Genomic DNA, 27,663 nt, shown 5'->3' on the forward strand with positions numbered 1-27,663 from the left:
TCAGTATGTAATGGGCTTGGAAGATGAAAATTCTTTTACTATATCACTATGTTGTTTTTTTCTTATATATAATTTTAATCAAGAACATTTTCAATCAACCACATATGAAGCACTAGTTAAAAATGATAAAAAGTAGCCTGAGAACAAAAGGGAAAATAAAACACTATGATGTATATGATATTTAACACTTCACTAATTGATCATTTTAATTGATGGAAGGATTGGTAAAAAGGAGTGGAATTCTTAGCTCTTTGCTTTTCCTTAAAAATTACCACCAGAAATCACTCAAAGAACTTAAAGTTTTCCACTGAAAAGACAGAAAGAAAAGTTAGTGACTAGAATATTCTTGACTACTGAGTAACAGAGCACCCACAGAGATTCCAGACACATTTCCAAGGTGTTTATGTGTATTAGATGTACAACTTGCCAAGTAATGCCGGATCTTATTAGTTTAATTACAGGTATTTTTTAAAAATTGATTAAATCATACCTAGAGCTTTACTTCAAACTCTGTAGGCTAAGAAATCCTACTTATCGTGATAATATCATGTTCAAGCGGATGAAAAATCATAAGGAATTTTTGCAGTTATTCCCTCTGCAGAAAGTCTGTAACATATTCTTTACTCTTTGGAATCTATGCATAATTTTAAATGTGTGCAGATTCTCACTGAAAACTAAGAGAAACGAAGGAACCATGTCCTATGATAAAACCATAGGGAAATGTTTTAAAGTCTTCTCTTAAGATAGTGTAGTGAACATGCTCGATTCATTTTTCCCTTCCAAATCCCAGTAAATTACAAGATGTATCTTTAAGTTAAGCCTAGTGGGGCTTGCAAGCAATAAAAGTTATCATTGTCAAATCAGAAAAGTTGAGAATTTCATGAAAGATGAAAGACATAAGGCATCATCCGGTTGGAAGGAAAATCTACACAGAGAACCATAGAACTATTTCCCAACAGGATGCAGAAAATAGTAAACTTTCACAATACACACAGGGAAAATAGAATGGCTGCTAATTTAGTGAGGACTCCAGGAGAAGGCTTTAAAGCCATTCAGAGGTGGAGAGAGAGAGAGAGAGAGAGAGAGAGAGAGAGAGAGAGAGAGAGAGAGAGAGAGAGAGAGAGAGAGAGAGAGACACAGACAGACAGACAGACAGACAGACATGGTGGGGGGAGGCATATAGCTCAGTGACAGAGCACATGATTGGCTTGTATGAGCCCTGGGTTTAATCCCTAGAACAACTACCACAACAAAATACAGAGTAGTGATTCAGGTAACCTCTGATCTCTCTAGAGGGTCAAGAGTGTTAAAGGAGTCAGTTTCCCAACACTCTGACTAAATGCCTGAGGAAAGTCAACTTCAAAAGAAGAAAGGTCTGTTTGACTTTGCAATTGCAGGGTTTTAGGACATCATCAGTTAGCTCCACTATTTGGCATCCTGTGGCACGGTGGAGTGGCAGGGAGTGTGTGGTAGAATGAAAGTAGTCTTGATGGCCAAGAATTGAAAGAGAGGCACAGAGGAGAAAGGCTTTCGATCATTCTTTCAGTGGCACACTCCCCAGTGACCTCTTTCTTCAAAAGTACCAGAGGCTTGTGGTCAAATCCTTACCATGTGGGCTTTTGAAAGGCATTGCAGATCTAAAACCTGCCTGAAGATAAAAAGAAGGCATTCTTGGGCTAGGAGTGTGGCCCAGTGGTAGAGTGTTTGTCTGGCATGTATGAAGCCCAGGATCCAAGTCTTCAGTAATACATACAGAGAAAAAGCTGGAAGTGGTGCTATGGCTCAAGTGGTAGAATTTAAAGAAAGACTAGAAAAAAATGAGTTCATGACACCGAAGGAGAAAAATAGAAGAGAAAAGCTAAAATCTGAGCTAGTAATCAGGAAGAAATAAAGTGTTTATTACATAAGAGAAAAAAAATGCAAAAATGTGAGAAGAAAAGAGGAGAATCGAGGCATCTCAGGCCCATAACATTTCACAGATGAATTCTTTCAGCCTTTAAGGGAAAAGTAAGAGCTAATCTTTACTTCATTTCGTTCTCCAGAGTGGAAGAAAGATGAAATGTTTTCTAGATAATTCCACAAGAACAGCAAAAGTATGATATTAAAATAGTACGAAGAAGGGAGGAGGGGGAGGAGAGGAAATTTTCTCTTATTAGCTGTCTGGGGAATAGAAGGAAAATCCTTTAATTTTGATAATTTTCTTATCAGAAGACTTTTGCAAGCACAGGCTTCATAGTAAACACAGGAGGAAAAAAATCTCCTTAATTTTTGTTGTCCAATGGTATCTTCCAGAATTTCAATATTAGCAATGAGTAGAGGATAGGAGGAGGAAAAGAATAAGGATATAAAATGATTAATATCTGAAGATGATACATTTGTGTACATTAACAATCCAGCCAGATACAAAAAATTTTCATAATACAATTGTTATCCTAAATCAGGCATAATTATAATATTACAATTATTATACTATGTAACTATTTTAATACATGATTTACAAGGGCTCATCTGCACTACAAACAGAACAAGTCCTTACTCAAATATGTAATCATTAACTTAATGAAAAAAATATAAAAATTGTATGCCAAAAAAACTACAGAAACTTACAGAATGTCATAAAAGATGACCAGAATAAACGTTCATGATTAGAAAGATTTGATATGACAAAAATGTTCCCCAAACTAATATTCAATATTAATGTTTACCCTAATAGTGAACGCAATCCCAAATTAGTTTCCAATAAGATTTTATTAATAGAGTATGTCAGATATACTAAAAAATAAATTCAATAGCTTAGATGAAATCTTTTGATAAAACAAAGTGATTGAATAGTGTCAGGTGTGGATGTACAATAAATCCTCATTCACCAAAATGGTACTCTGCTAATATGAGGATACATTTGCTAATCCGGGTGCTGGTGGCTCATGCTTGGGATCCTAGCTATCCAGGAAGCTGAGATCTGAGGATCATAGTTTGAAGCCGGCCCAAGCATGGAAGTCTGTGAGACTGTTAGCCCCAGTGAGCCACCAAAAAGTGGACCTGCAGCTCAGCCAAAAACCAAAAAGCTAAAGGTCTTTAGTTCAAGTCCCAAAACAAAGAGTAAATTTGCTGGGTTACAATATAGACTGGAAGTAAACATTACATGTAACAGAAGTCAGCGTAAGTACTGTCACATTTCAAGGCAGTTAAGACAGAGAGAAATACACAGTTAATTTTGAGACAATTGTCTATCCATTTGGTGGAAATCAGAAGTCCAATGATAACTTTCTATAATTTATAGAATTGGCAAAAATACATTTTAACCTATACAATTGAAATACTAAAAAGATTCCAAAATTAGAGAAGTGTACTTCGATAATCTTGGATCGATCTTCTAAAATGCCACATAACACAAGGCAATTCATTTGACTTCTTTTACACCCACCCTAGGCAGGTTGAACTACTGTGAAGGTTCACTACTACCCTGGGCCTCAATGATCCTTTGCTGTGGTCCCAGCAAAAGCTTTTCCTAAACCATAATTGAAACAGAAGACATTCAGCCATAGTCAAAACATAGATTGAACTTACAGTGCTTCAAGGGAGCCACTGTTTGGGTCTCTAATATTATTATTCTGTTGAAAGTAGCTGAAGGACAGGTGAGATAAAAGAGCCAGGTAGACCAGGGGGATTCTCCTCCAAGCTTTCTCTTGGCTTTGTGCCAAGTCTCTGTGTGTGTGTGTGTGTGTGTGTGTGTGTGTGTGTGTGTGTGTGTGTGTGTGTCAGGGAGTGAGGATTAGGAACTGTATTTAGGAGTTGGTAATTTGTCATGAGATCATAAAGTTGAGCTCTTATTTTTTTTAACATTTTCCTAATGAGAGGAAAGTTATCGTAACTATAAACCAAATTTTACTATTTCAATCGTAGTAACCATGAAATATTCTTCAAATGCCTCTCAAGATCATTGGGAATTGCTATTCCAGATGATTTATGTGTATTCTTTTCCAAATACACTTTAAGAAAAAAGTATGTGTGTAAAAATTTTCTTAACAGTAAAAAAAGTGCACAGGTTAGGTAAACTGGAGGCTCTATGAGTTATGAGAATATTTTCAATAGTGGCATATGTCTTAAGAGTCTAAGGCAATTATTTGTAGATAAAAATAAAATAATATTTACAAACAAAACAACAGCAAAAACTTCAGTACTGCAAAAAGGAAAAATCTAAAACAAAAATAAATGCAAGGAAACTTATATAAAAAAAAAACCCGAACAAAACCAACTGCACTATAGACAAGGCTATAAAAATATCTTCACGTAACTCGATGGATTTAGCAACTCCGAAGAGAATTCTAACATAAACAGAATATATAGCACAAAGAAATGCAACCAAAACCTAATAAGAGATTATGGAACACAATAATACCATTCAACTTTGACTTCCAACAAGTCACTGTTAAATGGATAATGGAGTAGCCCCTGGTCCAGCCATCAAGCCCCATACTAGGCTAAGACATCACAGCAAAGGTACTTGGCACCAAATGACCTCTGGCCAGGAATTTTACACTTAGAAATGTAAGACCCAGTAACATTTAAGGAATTCTTGCTCTTGCCAGATAACCATCCTCTTGCCTTGAAGCCATCTGACAAATGATCCTAAATACCACTTGCCCTTTTAATGCATCTGTTGTCTAAATCAGTGTAGAAACTGGAAGGATAGCCTCTGAGTTTTTGGCCCTTAGCAAAAGGGTACATTTCAGTGTCATAATGACAGTCTTGGCAGAACAGGGCATTCTTACTTGCAAATGTGTCTGCCATACTAAGCTTTGTCCATCACAATCCGCGTCTGGCTTCCGCTAAAGGACAATCAGTTCTTAACACACAGGCAGCTGTGTGGGTGAAAACGTAAAGAGCAAACTGTTCCTTGGAAATCTCACTCTATGAATGGCTGTCTCTGTACACCTTTCAGTGGTTTCAAAGGTTTCCTTTTACTCTGTGTGTGTGTGTGTGTGTGTGTGTGTGTGTGTGTGTGTGTGTGTATGAGTGTGTGTGTGTGTGTGTGTGTGTTTTCACTTGAATTTTATGTTATCAAAATATTCCTCTTTAAACCATTGCTGGAAAAGATCTTGTTGTTCTCAGCTAAATGAGAACTGATCAAAGGCAAATTTTGTTTTGTGATGAGTGTGTGTGTGTGTGTGTGTGTGTGTGTGTGTTCTCTCCACAAGAGATATATATCACTGTATAAAAAGTGGTCTAAAAATGGGTGCTGGTGGATAATGACTATAATATTAGCTACTCATGAAGCTGAGATCTGAAAATCCTCATTCAAAGTCAGCCAGGCAGACAAAACTTCAAGACTCTTTTGTCTAATTGTCCAGCTAAAACCTGGAAATGGAAACCTGGCTCAAGTTGTAGAACTCAAGCTGTGAGCAAAAACAGCCAAATGAAAGCACAAAGCCCTGAGTTCAAGTCCAAGTACAGAAATAGAAACATTGCCTTAAAATCGGTACGCAAGAGGTATTTCTAATCCTGAAGCACAGAAAGTCTGAAAAGACCACGTTCTCTTAAGAACTTCAAGGGCTATAGTGCCCATAGTTAAAAAAACAAAACAGGAATTCCACAAGATAGTGAAGTCAACACTTTGATTTTGTTTCTCATTAGATGTCGAAATGGAAGAAATTCTACAAATGAATTCCACCTGCAACACCTCAGGCAAACTGCCTTGCTCCATCCCACTGGGCCACAAAAGATAATGTATAGTTCACTTCTGAGTAGCAGAGGTGAGCATGGATTGGTTAAAGCTGAGAGTCCTTCTCCCCCAGACTGATTTCCACTGGAGATGCTGTTCAATTCAAATCATCTCACCTACTTCCCACAAAGGACTTCTCTCCAGGGATGCAAGAGCAAAGGACCACCCCTTAGGCATTGTTCATAGCTAATGTGTTCTTTCACTTGTGTGCTATTTCCATGATTATCCATGATAATTATGACTACTACTAGCACATGTGCGCGCGCGCGCGCGCACACACACACACACACACACACACACACACACACACACTGGGCTACCACTAGCAATTACTAGGAATCCTATTTCATCCTATTTAAAGGAGAATAATCAAGATCCATGGCTATTATCTTGCAACTTAACACACTAGCTTAGACATTGTCAGAAATGCACACAAACATGTATCGTAAGTTCCCAAAAGCTCAATATTCATGATTTAACAACTACATTTTAATAATAGTCAACTAAGTGCTTAAATTTGACAAGAAAAATAAAATAATTAGACTTATTGTACCAAAAGACAAAAATGTCCTAAATAAATTTCAATTGTTTTTCTAAGAAGGAAAATTAAACATTAAAAGAATAACAACAACAACAAAAAAGCCAGGTGTGGATATGTCACAAAGTGTAATCATAGCTTCTCAGGACGCTGAGATCTCAGGTGTACAATTCAATCCAGCCCTGGCAAGAGAGTCTAGGAGAGTCCTGTCTTCAATTATTCAGGAAGCACAGTGCTAGCCTAGAGTGAAAAACAGCTCAAGGACAGTGCCCAGGTCCTGAGTTCAAGCCTCACAACCAACTGGGGGAGGAGGGAAGATAAAACAATACCTTGGAGTTAAGAATAAAGCTCAGTGGTAGATCACTTGTCTCGGAGGTGCATGCATCTGGGACATGAATGCATTTCCATCTCAGAATAAGATAAAGCTTTTATGGACATTAGACTTGGCTTCTACAGAGTGGTGCTCAGAATTTTAGCCTTGTTCTACTGGCGTTCATTAGCAAGCTCAGCGCAAGTGATTTTCTGATTCTCAGTGCATTTCAGTCTTGCAACAGCAGCCAGACGCATCGTGGTATGCGCTCACAGAAGAGCTTGCTCGTGTCACTGTGTTTAAGACTGTGTCACTGTTTCCATTAAGAGACGTTTTCATTCCCTGGGGCTTCTAAATAGGTCATAAAAATTCAAGCCAAACTCAAAACTGGCATAAAAGAGTCCTTTTTCTTCTCTGTATAAGGAATATAAGTGTATATAACTCCTATGTTTAGCTAGGTTTGTAAATTCTTTATGCACTAACGAGACCAAATAAGACTGATCGATCGACACCTCTGTGGCCTGAGATGAAGAGGACGTCTGAAAGCTTTACTACGAAATGAGACCTACATAATGAACTTGAATGTGCTTTCTCTTTTTATTTTTTTATTTCTTCTTGTCCTTCTTCCTTTTTGTACAGCAACAGTTAGTTTTCCTTTTTATTATCAACACCCCCTCCCGTTGTTTCTAAAATTAAACAGGCATTTTTCAATGTCAAAATTCATCTTGTCATTGCTAATGGAGTATTACTTGGGATAATTATGTGTTTGCCTCTAGTCCTGAATTTTGGCACTCTTCAATTTTAGAACCTTGTGTTCTTGTTTTCTATGATACATGGTTGCATGGATAATAGTGAGGAAATGAGGAAGGCAATAAACTTGTCTACTCTACTTGATTTTCTTTGAGATAAATTGATTTCTTTTTCTTTTCAGTTTGAATGATGGATGACATGTTTAGCTAACAGTTATATAATGAGCCTTTTTGCCCTTTTCACTGACAGCTTTGCACCTAACATTTTTTCTCAGTTTCATTGTTCTAAAAGAGAAAAATAATCTAGGATGTTTGCAATCCAGCAGCCAGTTTTTCAAAACTCTTTCAATTCAATCTCTCAGTTCACAGATGAAGAAATTGCTTTATAATCTGCTAGAGGCATTGTTAGGTGGTTTGGGGATATAAATCGTTTAGTTGCTTGATAGAAACAAGTCAACATATACCATCTATATTAGTGTACTTAGATGATTTAAAGAACAGACTAATATAAATACTGACTTGTTACCTTAACAACTATTTATGTTACAAATATGTTAAAGAAACCAAATTAAGTGCTAGAGTGACTGTAAAACTAAATTAATATAACACTATTTTAGCCCTACAAGGAACTTTTGATACATACAAGAAAGGAAAGTAAATACTCAAGGGAGGAGAGAAAAAAGAATGTGGCTACTTTGTAGACAACAGTTTGCCTACAGCCAGACAAATATGACCTCAGTGTTGCTATCTTTCTTAGACTGTAAGAGAACAGAAATACCCAGATCAAATACAGCTCTGAAAAACAAATCTTGTACATTTTTAAACTAGCTGCCTTGTACTTTGAAGCCATGTTTTTGTTTAAGGTTGGAGGACTCAACAGCTGTTTTTTAGCTTTTTTTAAGCACTAATTTGATACCAAGTAACAGAAAAGTTAGTGAAAAGCCACTATCTCCCCTTCCAAGAGCCAGAAACTGCTCAGGTTGTCAATATTTATGCTCTCTCTCTCTCTCTCTCTCTCTCTCTCTCTCTCTCTCTCTCTCTCTCTCTCTCTCTCTCGCTCACTCGCTCTCAAATACACACACACACACACACACACACACAGTTAGTCATCAATCTCTTAATTCTTCACAATGAATGGGAACATTGGCTTAATTCCACTTAGATTTTTGCAAGTAAATCCATATAGTTAATATCAAAATCACATGGTTTTGAATTTCCAAAAGAATCTATATAAATATGCTTTGCCACCATCACCACTACCAAATATTTATGCAGAATCTACAGTGTTGAAAGTAGTGCTTCAGGTTTTAGATTTCTCTAGTAATCTGACACATGTGTACAGGGCAGAAGTTCAATACATTTCATTTAAAAGACTACAGCTTTGAAAGAAGTCAGTAGGAGCGTTCCCTCTTTCAGAAACTATTAGCCCTTGATTTTTATTCAAAGTTTTAAGGACAGATTTGGATTGCTGTTCCCTCTAAAGGTACTAAATGGAAAGAACAAAGGGCATTTACAAAACACTAAGAGGAAGAGACGAGAAGAGAAAAAGGGTTGTTCATTTGTTTTGTTAGTATTAGGGCTTGAACTCAAGTTCTGGGTACTATCTCTTAACATTTTTTGCTCAAGGTCAGTCTTGTAACACTTGAGCCATAGCTCTACTTCTGGCTTTTTGGTAGTTAACTGGATATAAGAGTTTCATAGGCTTTCCTGCCCAGGCTAGCTTCAAACTGTGATCCTCAGATTTTAGCTTCCAGAGTAATTAGGATTACAGGTGTGAGCCACCAATGGCGGACATTAGAATGGTTGTTAAAGTACGTCCCAGTAGCATTGCCAAACTTGGAAGATTTAAGAGAGCAAAAACAAAATGCCATAATTTTTAAACGGCAGCTTCAAATTTTGCTATCTGGAAAGTTCACTTATGTGGAACACCTCATTCCCAGATGGCATTTGATAGGTCAGTAGCAAGACAAGAAGTTGGATTGTCTTGCAAGTGTCCTTTAAATGTCACTAGCTGGCTTGATGAGAGAGGATTTTATTTATTTATTTATTTATTTATTTATTTATTTATTTATTTATTTTACTAAAGTGTGTCAACAGTTATTTGCCTGCCAGGAAAAGAATGTTTAGAATAATCCAAAATGGCAAAGTTTACTTTTTTTTTTCCTAAGAAACAAGAAAGAGATGCATCAAAAAAGGAAACTAAAATAAGAAAATAGTTTCCAAAGTATAATCACGAATCAACAGAATCGCAAAGAGAAAACCAGTGTGCACAATCCACTCAGTCCTCCTTCCCACAGCTCCTCTTGATGCTATAGTCTATTATGTGAATCTATTTCCAAACACAAATCCTGACACGACTGCCACAGGGCCATCAGAAATGGCTGTTCACTGTTCAAACTTTGTGTCTGCTCGGTGCCCAAGGCTCACATCTGTAATTCTAGCTACATGGGAGCTGAGATGGGAGGATCACAGTCCAAAGCCAATCTGGGCAGAAAAGTCCATGAGACTCTATCTCCCACGAAGTGGAGCGTGGCTCAAAGTGATAGAGCACTAGACTTGAGCAAAAGAGCTCAGGGACAGCTTAGCTAGGCCCTGAGTTCAAGCCCCAAGACTGACCAAAAACAAACAAAAAATGTGCTTTTAAAAGCTTTCTTCTAGTTCATCATATCTCTTTTACTGATGAGTAGCCTAGCATACAGCTCAGAACTGTAGCCATTTCTAGCATGGAATGGTTTGTACAAATACTCTATGTGTGTAAAGCCAGGTACTTTTGACTCATGTCTGTAATCCTAGCTACAGGAGGTTGAAATGTGAGGATCAAGGTTCAAAGCCAACCCGGCAACAAAGTTCATGAGAATTTTATCTCCAATTAACCACTGGAGTGGGAGGCAAAATTGTGGCTCAAGTGGTAGAGTTCCAGCCTCAAGGGAATAAGCTAAGTGACAGTGTTCAGGCCATGAATGTGCCCAGGATGGGCACAAAGGAAAAAAAAGAAAAAGAAAAATGATCTCTCACAGTCTATGAATGAATACAAGTATGAGCATGTCTCTCTCTCTTTTTTTTTTTTTTGCCAGTCCTGGGGCTTGAACTCAGGGCCTGAGCACTGTCCTTGGGCTTTCTTCAAGGCTAGCACTCTTACCATTTGAGCTACAGTATCACTTCTAGCTTTTCTATGTATATGGTTCCAAGGAATCATACGCAGGTCTTCGTGCATGCTAGGCAAACACTCTACCACTAGGCTAAACTCCTGGCCCCACGAGCATGCCCTATGCGAACATACTGGTCTGAAGGATTAGTATTTGTTTCATATGTTTAGAACCCAGAGTGCGTTTCTCCAGAGAAACTGCTATTAGCTGAGATGAAATCTCAGGCTGATCGATGGTGTGGAATTATGAAAACATCTAGATTTTGCTATTGACACCAAAGTTAAATTCAGAACTATACAAGCATGCAGGAAGAGTGAAGCAGATAAGAATGTCTCCCTTTGAGGGTCATCTTTGGGCAGGAAAGAATGATTAAAAATGGCAATTGGACTTTTCCATTCTCATTCATTTCCTGCTTCCTAGTTCTTCTTTCTTTTTGTTCTAGTTCTCCAACAATAGCAGACAGTCCAAACAGATCCTAGCTCCCAAAGTGTATCCTGTTCAAAATAAATCTCTTTTTGTTCTCTCTCTCAAGATCTCTGTTTCTTCAGGGACATCACTTCAATCAAGCAGAAGGGCTGCTAGACTGATGAATTCACACTAACATCCAAATAAGCCCCACCCGCCTATATGCGCTGACTAAAGAAGTGTCTAATTACACCAATTTAACAACATTAAAGTTTAAAAAATATTCAGCCCCTTGGGAGCAAGTTCTGTTTGTGAATTATGTTCTGGCAACCTGTCTCAGATAACAGCCTCTTCAATGTCCCAGACACCTGGAAGCTGTTGTTTGGTTTTTTTTTTTAAACTGAGAGAAAACACACACACACACACACACACACACACACACACACACACACACACGAGGACTTGTCCTTAAGCCAAGTAGAAAGTAGAAGTCTACATATTTTATTTCAAGGTCTGCTTGCTTTCTCCTTATCAGTTTACTTCTTAGAAATGTCTGTCCCTTCTACAGAGTCTGTGAACTTCGTCCAAAGACTCAAATGCAGATTAAGTTAGATCCCAGGAAGGTCTCTGTCTGTTCAGTAGCATGGATTATCTCACCTGGAGAAAATGCGGAAGGAAGACAGGAACAGAACAGACTTGATGACTGAAGTGCTTATCCTGACATGACACTTCAGACCCACAGAGATGCCAGAGACTTAATGTCAGTTTCCAAAGGGAATTCACTCGGTCAAATGTCTGAAAATTACTATTTAATCAAACGTGGTACAAATGGACAGACTGAATGGCTATAATTCCTTGAGTGTTACTGCCCTAAATTGTATTTAGAAGCAACGACTTTAATTCTAATCAGATTGGATGCTTATCATAACTACTGCTGTAAGAAATGCGTCCATGTTTATAGAGGGCTTACCATACTCTAGCATGAAGCCAAAGACAGAAGATTACAGAAAAGAAAGGTCTACATGAAGTCAGTAAAATATGGTTATTTGAGCTGATAGTTCCTAATAATATCCTCAATGAAGATTACTATTTAATAATTCTCCAAAGATTCAATGAATGAAGCAGAATTCAATTATTCACTATCCTTCCACATGCCAACTTTCTTTTTCTTAAGTCTTCATATTTAATAAAATGCATTCCTAGGTAGCAACTTTTCACTAAAATGGGTGAATAAAATATCTTAGCAAGGATAAATGAACAAAGCGGACTTAGAAATATTCTGTTTAAAAATCATCAAGATTGTATCATAAACTAACATCCTCACTAAAACCCCTTTGTACATCTACAAATAAAAAGTGATTCTTTTAAAACATTTAATGTTAAAAATCTTTCTACTCATAAGCACAGTAATGATAAAGGCATGAACTAATAGTAGGGTTAGAAAATTTCTATTTAGGTGTGGAAAGAAAGAAAACTAAATCAAAGGAACTGAAGGAATACAGAATGAACCCGAATGCCAAACACAACCAGAACAGTTTCTCAGAGAGTATTTCTTAAAGTCTGCTGTCTTATTTATAAAAGCATGTTGTTGTCACCCTGTGTCCCCAGAAGACAAGACACTCATTCATTGTTTGGTCTGAAACTTAACAGGTCATTTTTAGGCCACCATTGGCTTTCTTAATTCTCCATCTCTAAAAATAAGATTTAAAAAAAAATCCAGACTGTTCTTTTTAAGTTTATACACATGCATGAAAAGAAAAAACCCAAACAGAATTTTGCATGTCCAAGTTGCTTTCTCATTGGTTTCATAACTAAAAAAAAGAAAGGCTTTTATTTAGAAACAGAACTTGGCAAATGTGGACCAAGTGCATTTTGAAATGCTTTAATAAAAATAAACAGCCAAGATACTAAACTTTGAAAAGCATCCACTGGAGAGAGGCTAATTCTTTCTGATTTCATATTTTGTTGCCTTTGAAAAGAGCATGAATTTTCAGGAGACTTGACATACTGGTACATTCTATAGGCATATGGCCTTGTTTTTACTTGCAAGAGCACAAAATTTATAAGGGAAATTACAGCTAAATAATCAATTGCCAGTTAGTGTGGCTCTCTTCTAAGATTAATCCTGTTTTTCCCAGAAGATTTTGCTATTTTTGTTTAAATACATCAGTACTTCCATAACTGAGTCTTTCATTTCCATAATTTTCAACTGTTTTCTATTTAGTACTAGCCTTCATAAATATTGCTTCTATTATTTCATAGTAGTATCATAAAAGTATAGTTTTTACATTGTCATAATCTTGTTTGAGATTAGGATAACATTTACTGAGCAACTTCCTGTAATTCTATGTGTTCCAAAAATTGCATTGAATTTGGGAATTTAATTATGTCTTCAAGGATTTGGAAAAAGTTTCAAATCAGTGGATCAGTGAAGTCATGTGCTGAGTGATGGCTCATTTAAAGTATTTCTTAATTATGAATGTGTAATTTATTTGTGTGGCTAACACCATTTAATTTCATATATGCATTTAAATACAATATACTGCCACTAATTACTACTTCATATTTTTAAATCACTTTTAATGACTGCATGGATTGCAATACCACTTCCTTTGTTATTTCAAATATCCATTTGTGTTCATTTCGCTTGCTAATTTTAATATTACTTTCAGAGTCCATTTTTGATTTAGTTGTTTGTTTTCAGCTTTCCCTTTCATCTTATTTTACCTTTATTTTTATTTTTCTTGTAGTCATTTGTATTTGAATGACTTGGTTTCTTTTCCTCTCTCTGAAAAGAAAGTCATAAAGCTCTGAATGTCGCCTAAGTTCTCACCTAAACTTTCACCTTAGTTACATGTTAATTATATAGCTTCTACTTGTATGCAGTAGTAATGCAAAGAGAAAATGAGGTTGATTAAATTCTCAAAGACTGTGCTGATACTTCCTCTAAGTCTTGCTAGATAAAAGAACCTTCGTTTCATGTGTAGACACATGAAACTGTGGTATCTTGGTAAATATTGTGGTATTCTATTCAATATTCCACATGTGGATTGGCTCTTAAAGCCCTATTGTATGTATTCCTCTGTATCAAGAGGATGGAATATATATAAAATTGTGACATTATCATAACTACTAGTTTATTATAACTACTAGGTAGAACAATCATACCACAACTGCCTGGAAAGACATTTATCCTGCCTCGTATGCTGGCCCCAACTGGACCATTCAGCTCAAGAGTAACTCCTCTGGGTTCTTGGTCTGGGGTTTCTCATCTATGATTCAATGTGGTTGGACTGAATGCTTTCTGCTATTGTTTCCAGATCTCACATTAAAGCTCATTTTGTTGGCATTTTCAGGACCAAGCCTCTACTACAACAGATTTAGGGCACACATATCCCTTATTATAAAGCTACTTGCTCCAGTACTTCTCAGAAGCAAGAGCAGGAGTCAAGAGAGAAGAATTTTTACCAAACCCACTATTCCACCCAAATGTTTTAGAAAGGAAGAAATTGAGTCAATATTTCTGGGGTGAATGTAAAATTTTCAAAGCTATTGCTTTCCAGGAATGAAAGTAAAATTTCCAATGCAATTGAAGCCAGACCTATATTTTCTCTCTCAGGAAAAAAAAAAAAACTTGGCACACATGTGAATTTGTTTGCCCTTCACATCACTATTAGCCATCAAAGTATGTAAGAGAAAAGATGAGATAAATATGAAGTATTTGCATAATTGGCTACACTCCAGAATATTCTTCCATCCTACATTATTCCATTAAATAAAAGCCATATAATCTCCTGTAAACATTGCTGTCATTATGATTAAAAGTTGTCATCAAGAATGAAAAACTTAAGTTGGGTTCCAGTGCCTCATGCCTATAATCTTATTTACTCAGGAAGCTGAGATCTGAGAGTCATGGTTAAAAGCCAGCCCAAGTAAGAGAGTCCATGAAACTCTTATCTCTGATAAAGCACCAAAAAGACAAAAGTGGAGCTATGACACACAGTGGTAGAGCACTAGCCATGAGCACAAAAGCTCAAGAAAAATGCCTATGCCCTGAGTTCAAGCCTCAGGACTGACACAAACGCAAAAAAGAATAAAAGCTTCTATTTATTACTATGAACACTGACAATATCTGTTATCTCTGATCGTTATCTGCGAACATATCATCAATTAAAAATGACAATCCATTGTACAACTATTCAAAGATGATAAAAAACCAAAAAAATATATAAATGCATTTTAAAGGATTTTTTAAAGAGCTTTCAAATTGAATTAGGGGCAGCTGATAAATAATCTGATGACTTTGATACGTGCTTTATACAAGATATCACGGTAACTGCAGCAACAAGAAGAACATCAAAAGCCACCAACTTGCCTGTGCGGTAGACAAAGTTGCCTTCGGTTTCTGATGATGATGGCGACACCAATTCTTCCTCAAATTCATTGGAGCTAAATGATCCTGAATGGTTTCTTTGCCTTGTTTTCCCCACCACAGCAGTGCTGGTGGCCATGACATGTCTCAAAGAGTCGTTAAGGTAACGGTTCAACAAGCTGCTCTTGTATTTGGGAGGTGACACGTAGTCCTCAACAGCCCGAGCCTCTGGCTGCCCTCCAGCTTTGATTCCTGAGCTCTCACTCTTCATCACAGGGTGGACAGGTGTACTGTAGCTTCCCTCCTTCATGTGGTTTCTTGCAAGGTTTTCCCCATCTAAGGGGGGAAATAGACCACTAAGATGTATTTGAACTAATTTTTCCCCAGTTGTTCAGTTACCATATTTATTCACTGAAAATGTATAGACATAAAGAACATAGGTACTGTATAAAATTATCATTGATAAAGTTACCTTTTAGGCAAAAGAAAGCAGTAATCTCTGTAATCTTTCCCTATGTATTTTTTTTTTGGGGGGGGGTTCCTTTGTTTTGTTTCCAGCACCAGAGTTTTGATCTTTAAGGCTTTATACTTATTTAATTTGCTTGCTCTGTTGGCATTCTCTCCCTGGAGCCACACCTCCAGTCCAGCTATTTGCTAAGTAAAATGGACAATTGTGTCTATTGAGATGGATGTGGGCACATTTTCTGTAGAGCTGGCTTTGAGTTTCAGCCAATACTTTCGTTTTAATGAATTCCCCAGAAAATATCTTTTTAACAAGATACATTTATAAACAAGAGGAAATAACATAATTCTGTTGATATGCAATATAACACATAATTTTGTTAATATAAATGTAGGATTGTTAAAAACAGAATTATCTTTTTTTTTAACATTTTTAAGATCCAAATATAATTTTAATGTAAAGATAAAGACGTTTTTCCCCAGTCTTAACTATTAGGACTTGGAAGTACAAAAATAGGAATTGATACGAAAAATACATATTTTTTCTCCCTAATGTGTTATTTAATACTAATATTTTATGATGGAAAATAATGTTTTTTTCTCAAAAACAGAACTATCTTACATAATATACAGGTCAGTTTGGGCACTAGAATATTCTGTAGGGTTCACCTTCAAACCAGCAATCAAGGAGGCTTTTTTCTTCTCACAAAGGCAAAGAAAAGAGAGTAAAATAAAATTCTTAACCAACCTTCAGAGCAGGAATCGTCACTGCTTACGCTGAGCCGTTCTGCATTCCCTTGAACGTACTTGTTATATAACTTGATTCTCAAGGCCCAGCTTAAGTCTGGCTGCCGAACGGTATTCTTAAGCCGACGTCTTGCATTAGCAAACCAATTTGAGACCTAAAACGGTATTTTTTCATTAAGAAAATATTAAAACTCAATCCCTTACGCAAGTCCTTTCTCATAAATGATGTGAGCCTCTCTCTGCATCTTTGATCATTAGTCTTAGGACATAATTGTTTGATATTTTCATATTCATCCATTCCTTCAACATGCTAAACATGTACCACAGTTCTTTGGAGTTCTTTCTACATCTGGGGAGAAGAAAAATAAAGAGGTCTTATAATTTTTTTTGTAAAAAAAAAAAAGGTTAGTGAGAAGTCTAGCAAGAGTCATAAAAGAATATAGACATAGCTAATGTAACAAAAGTGTGAGAAATGGCACACCGGGCATTAAAATAAAATTAAGCCAGATATAGTAGCACAGGCCTATAGTACTAGCTATGTAGGAGGCTAAGGCAAGAGGATAAGACATACACCCCCAAAGAGGATGTGTACACAAATACAAGGAAGACAGAATTGCTAAAGATGATATTACAGTATCAATCTATGTAACCAGGAGAAGGAAAGCACTACTTGAAAGATCAGAGAATGAGGTGATATGTTTGCTTTGAGGAATATCTACTCTGAATTGTTAGAATGACATACAGGTAACCAGGTCCCCGTGGCTCACACCTGCAATCCTAGCTACTCAGGAAGCTGAGATCTGAGTATTGCCATGTGAAGTCAGCCTGTGCAGAAAAGTCTGTGAGACTTTCCAATTAACCATCAAAAATATGGAATTGAACCATAGGAAAAGAATGAAGCCTTTACTCCCACTCCCCAATTTATTCCTTTCCATAGCCCCAGATTACTATATGTCTTCATTAGAACTTTCTTTTTTTTATTGTTTCTTTTTTGGAGTTAGCCTAAAAATACACATTTTTGAAACTACTATTTTTTAATTTAACCACTTAATTTCTTTTCTTTCCTTTTTCTTTTTGTGCAGATCTGGGGACTTCATGATCTTGTTTGGCTTTTTCACTCAAGGCTGATGCTCTACTACTTAAGCCATACCTCCAGCTTTTGTCTGATGAACTAAAGATCAGAATCTCTTAAATTTGTCTGCCCAAGCTGGCTTCATACCATAATCCTCAAATCTCAGCTTCCTGAGTAGCTAGAATGACAAGCTTGGGCCACTGACACCTAGATGAAATTTTAATTTACTTATGTTTTAATTAATTTCTTATTTACATATTGTTACTTATTTACTTATTTTTCAATATTGGTTATTGAACCCGAGGCCTGCTAGTCAAGTCCTCTACTATTTGAGCCACATATATATATATATATATATATATATATATAAATTTTGCTTTAGTTGTTTTTCAAATAGGTTCTCTACTTTCTATTCTATCTCCTCCCCAAACCAGCCTCAGACCGTAATCCATTTTTCTAGACTTCACAATTCTTTGGGGTTGCAGACATACCAGCTTGTTTATTGAGATGGAATTTCACTAACTTTTTTTTTTTTGTCCAGGTAGTTCTTGCCTTCTGAGTAGCTGGATTACAGGTGTGAACCAATACACCTATCACTAATCATTGAAATTTTTCAGAACCTCATTCAGGACCTATAATTGTCATTTAATTTTTCTGAACTTCAAATCTTTCAACGAGTGATTGAGGTGTTGTTCGATGAGAGAAAAAATTGCCTGGCATGTGCAAGGCACTGGATTTGATCCAGACTGGTTTCTGATATCCTTGCCACCTATAAGAATTAAAACCTATGAATACTGCTCAGAGCTGTCCTGTATCAGGCTGGCACAAACTTACCCTGCTCTTACCATTGTTTGCTCTAGCAGTCAGATTGAGGTATGTTCTCCTTTGTTCCTCTCACATTTCGTGACAGCTGCAACTTCCTCTATGTCATTATTACTTCTATTTCATAAAACCCCATCTCCGAGACATTTTATTATCCCTAAGTAATTGTATAGTTGTCAGCTTATGAGTACAGTGCATCTGGATCATTTCCCATCTCTCCTAACCCCCATTCATCCCTTCAATTTACTTAGCTCCATTTTCCCAAATGTATGTTGAATAATACCCCAGTCTTTTTTTTCTTGCTTTTTTGAGTAAATACCATATAATTGCAATGGAATTAGCTAAATCTTAACTAATCTTAAGTGTACCTAACTTACATTGAACTCACATAATAATACAGCATGAAACCCAAGTTGACCAACCATCTTTATGTAATGAAAAAGAATGGTCTTCTAACTTGGTAAGCATTAGAGGCTGGTAGTTTGGGTTAGTGGTAAGAATGCTTGCCTAGCCTGCACGAAGACCCAAGTTTGATTCTTTGGTACCACATACATAGAAAAAAGCTGGAAGTGGTGCTGTGACTCAAGTGGTAGAGCTCTAGCCTTGAGAAAGCCCAAGGACAGTGCTCAGGCCCTGAATTCAAGACCCAGGACTGGCAAAAAAAAAAAAAAAAGAGAGAGAGAGAAATCATTAGAATACTACAGTTCTTGGGTACAAAAATGGGAGGTCATGGAGGGTTAATTAAGCTTTCATAAACAGGGATCATATCCTTTTCAATGTTTTATATACTCATAGTTCTTACCATATTAAAATAGAAACCCACAAGAAAATTTTCCAAGCAAGGTTTGTTGATATCTACCACAGCATATTTCTAAACTAATTTCATAAATTTGACTGACACCCAATCTGCTAATATATCTACAGTGCCAATATTTTACCACCAGAAGTTTACAGTTCAACGTAACATCTGAATATAGTCTGAGGCATTTATTACTAATTAATTTTTTAGTTTAATGGTTTTGGGGTTTCTTTGTTTGTTTTTTTTTGGGGGGGGGGTCATGGTGCTTGAGCAGGGCCTGGGCGCTGTCCCTGAGCACTTCAGCTCAAGGCTACAGCCCTACCCTTGAGTCAAGCCCCACTTCCTGTTTTCTAGAGGTTAATTGGAGATAAGAGTCTCAGGTCCTTCTGTGCCTGGGCTGGCTTTGAACCTTGATCCTCAGATCTCAGCATCCTGAGTAGCTAGGATTACAGGTATGAGCCACCTCACCTGGTTAGTTTAATGCTTTATTCTGGTACTGGGGCTTGAACTCAGTGCCTAAATGCTGTTGCTGAGCTATTTTTGGTCATGGCTTATTGGTGATCTCCTCACAGTTCTACTTCCAGCTTTCTGATGGTTAACTACAGGTAAGTCTCACAGACTTTCCTGCTCAGGCTAGCTTTGAATCACAATCCTTGGATCTCAGGCCCCATCTTAGGCTTTTAGTATCTACTTTCACAGCACCCACCAAGCAGCAGCAGACAAATTATTGGTTAATTATTTTTGCATAGTTTTCTGGTTGATTAATGTAAACTCCATGCCACACTGAAGGTAAAATATACCAGTTTTACTTTTTATTTACTATGGATTCCTTCAAGGTGTCCTTTGAATCCTTTTCAAATTATATTTTACACAAAAAAGACCTCCTTATTAAAGGTAGGTTCTGGAATATCACATTAATGGCAAGCTAAATGTTTTGAAAACTGCATGTTTTATGGTAAATATTTAGAGTGCTAAGTATCTAGATGTTGGAAGAGAATACTAAGTCGTGTTCATACAACTTAAATCCAAGTGTTGACATTCATCATATTGACAGAACAATCATTATATTTATAGTGAACCCAAAAGAATAAACCAACATCTGTTCAACATACTGAATTAACAAAGTGATTCTGGATTATTCCGCTGAAATACTGACTACTTTATTGCTATACTAAGTAGAATAACATTCAGATTAATGTCTAAAGGTCAATCTGTGGAACACTTAACAGATGTATGAACGAAGCCTTGCAATTGTTAAAGATGTACTAATTCTACAGGAGTATCTAATGCCCAGATGTAACCGAGCTCTCTCCGCATAGAGGTAGCAATCTTGTAGCACTTCAGTTTTTTCTAAAAGATACCTAGCCAGGAGCCCAAGGCACAGGAGTTTAGAGCTTCTTTTACAAGATCAGGAAATACTAAATCCAGTTACTATTTCTTGGTAAGCTGCTTATCTTGCAAAAACACAAAACTCCAATCTTTTACTACAGTATGTTATTGCACAGCAAAGCCATCTCTATTTGTTTGATGGTTGTCATGTTTGAATGACAGCCAGTAGAAATCAAACATAGCAGAATACTTTGGATGGTTAAAATCAAAGCAGAGATGGGTGCTGGTGGCTTATGTCTGTAATGTTAGCTACTCAGGGGGCTGAGATCTTAGAATGACAGGCTGAGCAGGAAAGCCCGAGAGACTCTTCGCTCCAATTATCCACCTAAAACACCAGAAGTGGATCTGTGGTTCGAGTGATAGAATGCTAGCCTTGAGTAAAGCTCAGAAATAGCACTTATCCCCTGAGTTCAAGCCCCAGGTTCTGCATACACACAATCAAAACACTCACACACAGAACTGAACTCCTTGTTAACTTTCTAAAAATGCTCATTATGTCATTAAGAAAATGTCACATTGGCATTACTTCTAGTAAATTAGGACACACTCCAAAGTCACAAATGACAGAGTCAAGTAAAAGCTGTGTAATATTTCCTTTGGTTTCATTTTTCCAATGATAGCAAAAAAGAAGGTGCTGATTAATGTTCACAGAATTTGTATTTGTCAGAAAAGATAGCTGTGAAAAATAGGCCCATTGTTTTATTTTTAGGTTTCATGGGATGGTTTCTCTCCTTCCCATTCCTAGCAAAGGAAGGTCAAATTACCTTGTATGCAAAGTCTGAGACATAACCACAAGGAAAATGTTAAGTGTAAAATAAATTCCCCAAATATAAGGTATTTTTGCGCTGCAGTTAAGAAATAAAACAGTTGCACTGACAACTTGTTAATCTAAACCATGAGAAATAGGATCTAGGGATTGCAGACAATAAGAAATGCTTGGACAGAAATAAACGAAGGAATCCTTATTTGTCTACAGACATCAATATATGACATACATTCAGACATTTTGAAACTAAAATGAGCTATCCTTGTGGTTGTTTTTATGGAACTATCATACAACATGAAATGTACTAAGCTATTTTCTGCATATTCCTTACAATATGACAGTTTCAAACTAGAACCTCTTAGGGTACAAGGCATTCTTCAGTTGTGAGGCAACTGCTATTACTCTGCTATTATCTGAGACAAAGCTACTCTCTCTACAAACATGTACGGGTAGTTTACCATATGGAAAGCACCAGAAAGATGGGTTAAACCCTGTGTATTGCTTGCTCTAGAAGCCTGACTCCACAGGAGAAGCTTATTCACAGGAAGAATCTGACTCATTAATTTCCAGGGATCAAAAGCTTTACTTAGATCACAGCTTTATATATTTTCCCCAGAAGTATAAAATAGTTCTTTAATTTATGCAATGTTCCATACAGCTAGAATTTGCTTTGGATGTTTAATTTCTGTTAGACCTTTACAAACCTCTCTATATCAAAATAGAAAGAGGTGTGCATAAATTTACAAATAGGCACATATATTTATATCTTTTATATAGCTATACCATTGTGCCTGGTTGAAAATAAGTGGACTCAATTCAGTTTCCTTAGACATCCTATATAGATTTCAACTCTTTTTCCATTGGTCATGTTAAAGTTTAAAAAATCTACTTCATTCACAGTAAAATTTGGAAATCATTGTTATACGGGTTTCATTTTCTGTTGGTACTGTAATATCTTCATCTCATTAAAATCAGAGATTTTATGCATTTTTATCTTCTGAGAACTAGTGTCACAGAAAGAAAAAGTTTGAATAAAAGTTCACATAAATTAGAAAAATGTAATAACTTTGATAAGCTCTAAATGCAAAAGCAATTCTCATTTGCATTGGAAGTTAATCCTATATTGAAATGTTAACTACTTGTATTTGCAGCTCAACAAACTGCTGCATGAAAACTTAAATTTTCAGGCTGGTGGTAGAGTACCAGCCAATCATTTTGAATTCAAACTCCAATACCACCCAAAAGAAAAACACAATTTATGTCTCTCCTCATAACAAGCGCTACTTTCCATAATTTTTAAATGTTCTAAAATAGACCAATTTTTGTTTTATGAATAAACATGACAAGCATTAAATATAAAACCATATAATCAACCAAAATAATGTAATGTTTTCCTGGTGACATCATTGTTAAATATTCAAATAATCCTATAAATTAGTATGTGTTCAAAATAAATAGCATGCCTGTTTTAACTGAAATCTGAAATGGGGGCTACATTTATTTTCGTGTCAAATTTTCCTAATTTTAGTAATTTATTTAGCAACAACATTGGTAAATCGTTCCAAAGTTCATAGCTTTGTGTTAAACAGACATAAAACCAAGCCCCTCATTATACATTTAATGGGGTGCACAAAATTTCCTAAATGCAATTAATTGCATAATTAACTATAATGTATATTTCTGAAATTCCTAGTGCAATATATAAAATAACCAGCCCACCCTGCTCCTTTTCTTTTTAAAAAATATATCTCTTCTGCCACATGAATAAAAGTTTATATCACCATACCTATTAATGAACACTGTGGAATAATGAGAAAGAAAGCACTAGGTTTGGAATTACATTGTGGTTGTTATTAGTTTTTATTTCCAGGACTACCTCTACCCTTTCCATTTACTTGGGTTATATCATTAGTAAAGTGCTGATAATAACTGCTATACCTCACCAAGGAGGCTGAGATCTGCAGATCAGGGTTCAAAGCAAGAGTAGGCAGGGAAGTCCCAGAAATTCCTATCCCTAATTAAGTTCCACAAATTCTTATCTCTAATTAAATTCCACAAATATGATAAGTGAAACTGTCACTCAAGTGATAGAGCAGTAGCCTTAAACAAAAAAAGCTTACGGACATTGTCTAGACCGTTAGTTAGAGCCCCACATAAAAATGTAAATATAATGTGTGTTCATTTGGGAAGAAGCAAGCTTGTACCCTCTCTCTACATTAGACAATGTAACCCAGCCATCTGCGATCTGAATCCTGTCTCCAGTCCTTAAGCCTGGTACCACAAGAGCTGTTGTTAGTTACAAGTAACTGTATGATTCTTTCTCTTTTTTTCCCCCCTTTCTTTGTTTTTCTTTTCTTTCTGCATTTAAAAAGCCACTTCCACTGTACACCAGTGGCTCATGCCTATAATCCCAGCTGCTCAGGAGGCTGAGATCTGAGGAACACAACAGAGAGCCAGAGCAGGAAAGTTTGAGTCTCTTCTCTCCAATTAAACTACCAAAAAGCCAGAAGTGGAGCCATGGCTCAAGTGGTAGAGTGCCAATCTTGAGCAAAAAAACTAGATAGCACTGTGGCTTTGTGTTCAAAACAGTGGGGGAGGGAGAGAGAGAGAGAGACAGAAATTTGAAAGATAGGGGGAAAAAAACCATTATATTACATGGCATGAAGATAGCATGAGAAAACATCAGTACTTTTTCTGGCATACAGACATTTTTTTTCTGTGCATATGTGTGCATATGTGTGTGATTGTGTGTGTGTGTGTGTGTGTGTGTGCCCACACTCAAACACACTTTCTCCTTTTCCATCTTCTCACCTACCTCTATCAATACTGGTAACTTCCAATGTTACTCTGTACTTGAGCTTTAATGTAGGGTTTCAATGTGTCACGCTATGGTGGAATCATATTCTCTATAAAGTTCTCAATGTGAGGTCCGGGGCGAGCAGCTTCAACAACTTGTTATATTTGTTAAATGCAAGTAAATAGTCCACTCCAGATTTATCTCCCTCCACCCCTATCAAGCATTCTCGGGTGTGGGATGCAACTATGAGAATTCTCACAAGCTCTGCAGGCTCGTGAAATCCACTCGGGGAAGCCTCATCCGTGTCCTCCTGCCTAGCTGCTGACTCCCGGTCCCCAGCTACCATCTGCCTGGCGTCTGCAATCCCTCTTGGCCTGTCTGCACTGAAATGATGGATATGGCTGGATGAGAAGACATTCGGAAGCTTTTTTCCCCCCTGAGCAGAATTCTGTCCCTTGTGCTAGCCAGCACCCCAAGCCTGAGCGTCCTGACCCCGCCTCTCTGTCCCCCCCTTCCCAGGGGACCAGTGTCACCTGGAGGACCACACCCCCACGAAGGGCGCCCTTCAGCCTCGGGATGGGAGCCGGCGGGAGTCCTGTTGATCCGGGTTACCTGCACTAGGGTCATCTGAGATCCCAGGGCCAAGAGGATCTTCTCGGTCTTGGTGGGGTACGGATTGTCACGGTGCTTGTAAAGCCACTGCTTGAGGGGCCGCGCCATGTCCTGTAGTGCCTGTCTCTTGTGCCTCACCTTCCCGCCATTCTGCCGGGTCCTGGGATATGGGGAGAAGGGGAGGCCGTGGTGAGAGGTGTTCTTGAGGCTGAGGTTCGGGCCTCTCCACACCAGGGTACATTTCTGGGGTTGCAGTCTGGGATTGACTCTGAAGCCCCACCCTGCACCCCCAGAGCTTAAAGCTTTGCTGTGCGCCCTAACTTGGACCAACCAGAGGTTGGGACAAACCAGAGTGAGGGTGGCCCACAGTGTCTGGGTGTGTGTGTGGTGGGGGGAGGTGACATCCTTTTGTAGGCGTCTCTGTTGGGTGTGCTTGTCGTGGGGAGTCAGTGCAGCAAGCTAGGTTTCTCGTGAACCGGGAACTGAGAACTTGTAGGAGAGGGAAGTGAAATGATTGCCAGCTCTGGCTGGCAAGGTTAATGGTGACTTTGACACCACCTGCCAGAGACCATGCTCTGCTGAGTGGGGCTGGGTTGGCATCTCCTATATTCTTCCAGGGAACCCCAAGATGGCACCCTAAGCTTCCAGTTATGCATGCACAGGGAAAGGCCCGTCAAACGACAGGAATCCAGCAAGAAATGCCACCCCCACCCCCAGACCCTCTTAAACTCTGGCTTCATCCTTCCATCCTCTGGGCAACCAGGAAATGTTCCAAAGGAAAGGTTTGTGGAAGAAAAACAAGAAACCCACTGGGAACCTTTTCCCTGCTAAGCGAGAGTTAAAGAACGAAAGCTCTGCCCCACCAGGTAAAGTGAAAAGATCCACTGGAAGGTGGCCCAGACATGCTCAAGCCTGCAGCCCGGACACCCGGGGCTGCGCTCCCGGGAGTTCCCGGGAGGTGTCGCCCGCCGCCGCCCGCGCGCCCCGGCGCTGCCGCTGCCTGCGGGACTTCGGGGTCTTTAAACACTTGGAAATGCAATCCCAGCCGAGCCGAGAGGTTGTAAGGCTCAGACGAAACCAACCTCCGCTGGACTAACCAGCCTCTCCGCAGAACCATCGAGCTGAGGCCACGTTCTCGGGTGGAGACCCCTTCCTTCCCCACCGATCCGTCAGAACCCAGCAGGTCCCGCGCCGACCTTCCGGTACCTCCGGGGGTCAGGGCCGGTGGCCCGCCAGCGAGCTCCCGCGCACCCCGCTTAGCCACCTCCCAACCTTACTAAGCCCCAAGCCGAGCCGGCGGGTCCGTGGCCTTCCCCTCCGGGCTCGCCGCGGGCCTCGCCGAGCTGCGCGCACGCCGTCCCCGACACCAAGCGGGATCCGACCTTTCCAGGACCAGGAGATCCGCGGAGGAGGAAAGAGGGAGCCCCCTGCGGCCTGAGCTGGCCATCCCCCCCACCCAACCCAGGAGCTCTGCCCGGTTCCTACGCACCCCGCTCAGGGCGGGCCAGAAACGACCCGAAAGATTCAGGTAGCCGAGGCACCCGTTTCCAGCCAGCCTCTTGGAAACCCACCACCCGGTGTTTTCGAAAGCTAAACCCTTCAAGTGAGGCCGCGTGAGCCTAGAAATTCCGATCTGCCGTTTTACGGGTAATCTGGACCCCCCCCCTCCACCCTCAGGCCCTTGCGCCCACCTGCTCCCCTCCCGCCCACCCCTCTGGGGCAGGCGGGCAATGTCCCCGGGAGAGTGCGCTCACCCGGTTCTCCGGTGTCTCAGGCTCAGGTTGTCCTTGAGGGACTGGCCGTCGGGAATGCCCACATCGGGGCGGGTATGGGGACCGTCTAAGACGCTGCCAAAGGCCCGGCCGCCCCGCTCGCGCTCCGGAGCGCTGCGATCTTCAAAAAGCACGGCGCCGCTGAGCTTGTTGAAGACGATGGCGTTCATGGTGAGGGCTGGCGGGGACGCGTCGCCTGGCCGCGGCGTCTCGGGGCCGGGCCGCCAGGAGCTCCGCGACAGGGTTCGGGTTCTAGGAGACGAAGGTGCATCACGTTACTCACGGACACGGCTCAGAGTCCTGCAGGTCCCCGCGCCCTCAACTTGGCAGGGACGCGGGGCTGCAGAGCCGAGGGGCGGAGCGGAGCCGTGGCTTCCGAACTAAGGAACGCCCGACTCGTCCTCACCTGGCCCACCACCACCATCACCATCACCATCACCATCACCACCACCACCATCACGCACTGCGCCAACCTGGGACGGATGGCTGCCTCCCCCCACCCCCTTTTTGCGTTTTTGTCCAGGTGATTGAGCCCCAACTCCCTATCTCTTGGCAACTCTAATCAGGAATAATTATGCACGGAAGCAAAGGAAAACCCCAAACAAAGATCCTGGTCTCCGGGAGAAGAAGCACGCTCGAGATCGCTCTAACCAGACTGGCTACTACCGGCACGCGCGCTTCCAAAACAGAAGTGTCTAGGGCGTCTGGAGGGATTGGAGGGAAGGGTAGATTTGGGGTGTGAGGAAGGGGGGTGATGGGATCAAGTGTATCCACAATCCCCAATGACTGAGTCCCTGTCCCGGGATTTCTGAGATTTTCTTCTTGTATTATTATTTTAGTCCTGGATGTTTCGGCTGAGTCTTTCCGCCAAAATCCCTCAGGGTTAGGGCAAGGGCAGAGGCAGTTAAAATGGACCGGATGACCTGGAAGTTAACTGATCATCAGGTACAATAATGCATTTCATTCCTGCACAAATCCTCCGGGTCCAGACCGCTCAGGGTCCTGGGGTTCTCTCCCCCCCACCCCACGCCATGCCCCGGATTCATGTCAGCTCCGCTGTGCTCTTCTGCAGTGCGGTGCAAGGACCTGATCTCCAATCCCACGTCAGATACCTTGGAAAGGTATCTGAAGTCGAGGAAGGAGACAGTGCAGTCCGCACAGCTCTGCAGACTGCGGCTGCTCA

General features: G+C 39.4%; 1 protein-coding gene across 1 annotated transcript in view; it reads right to left on the reverse strand.

Annotated features, from left to right (window-relative positions):
- Mkx (mohawk homeobox) overlaps positions 1 to 26,650 on the reverse strand; it is a 66,298-nt gene extending 39,648 nt beyond the window's left edge. The window contains exons 1-4 of the mRNA XM_090318691.1: positions 26,463 to 26,650; positions 24,709 to 24,868; positions 16,453 to 16,606; positions 15,246 to 15,578 (exon numbers count right to left, since the gene is read on the reverse strand). Of these exons, the coding sequence (XP_090174817.1) occupies positions 15,246 to 15,578; positions 16,453 to 16,606; positions 24,709 to 24,868; positions 26,463 to 26,650 (835 nt within the window). The remainder of the gene's footprint in view (positions 1 to 15,245; positions 15,579 to 16,452; positions 16,607 to 24,708; positions 24,869 to 26,462) is intronic.
- Positions 26,651 to 27,663: the final 1,013 nt, after the last annotated feature.

Source organism: Megascapheus bottae, chromosome 26, assembly GCF_031878675.1.
Source record: "Megascapheus bottae isolate mThoBot1 chromosome 26, mThoBot2.hap1, whole genome shotgun sequence".
Lineage (NCBI taxonomy): Eukaryota > Metazoa > Chordata > Mammalia > Rodentia > Geomyidae > Megascapheus > Megascapheus bottae.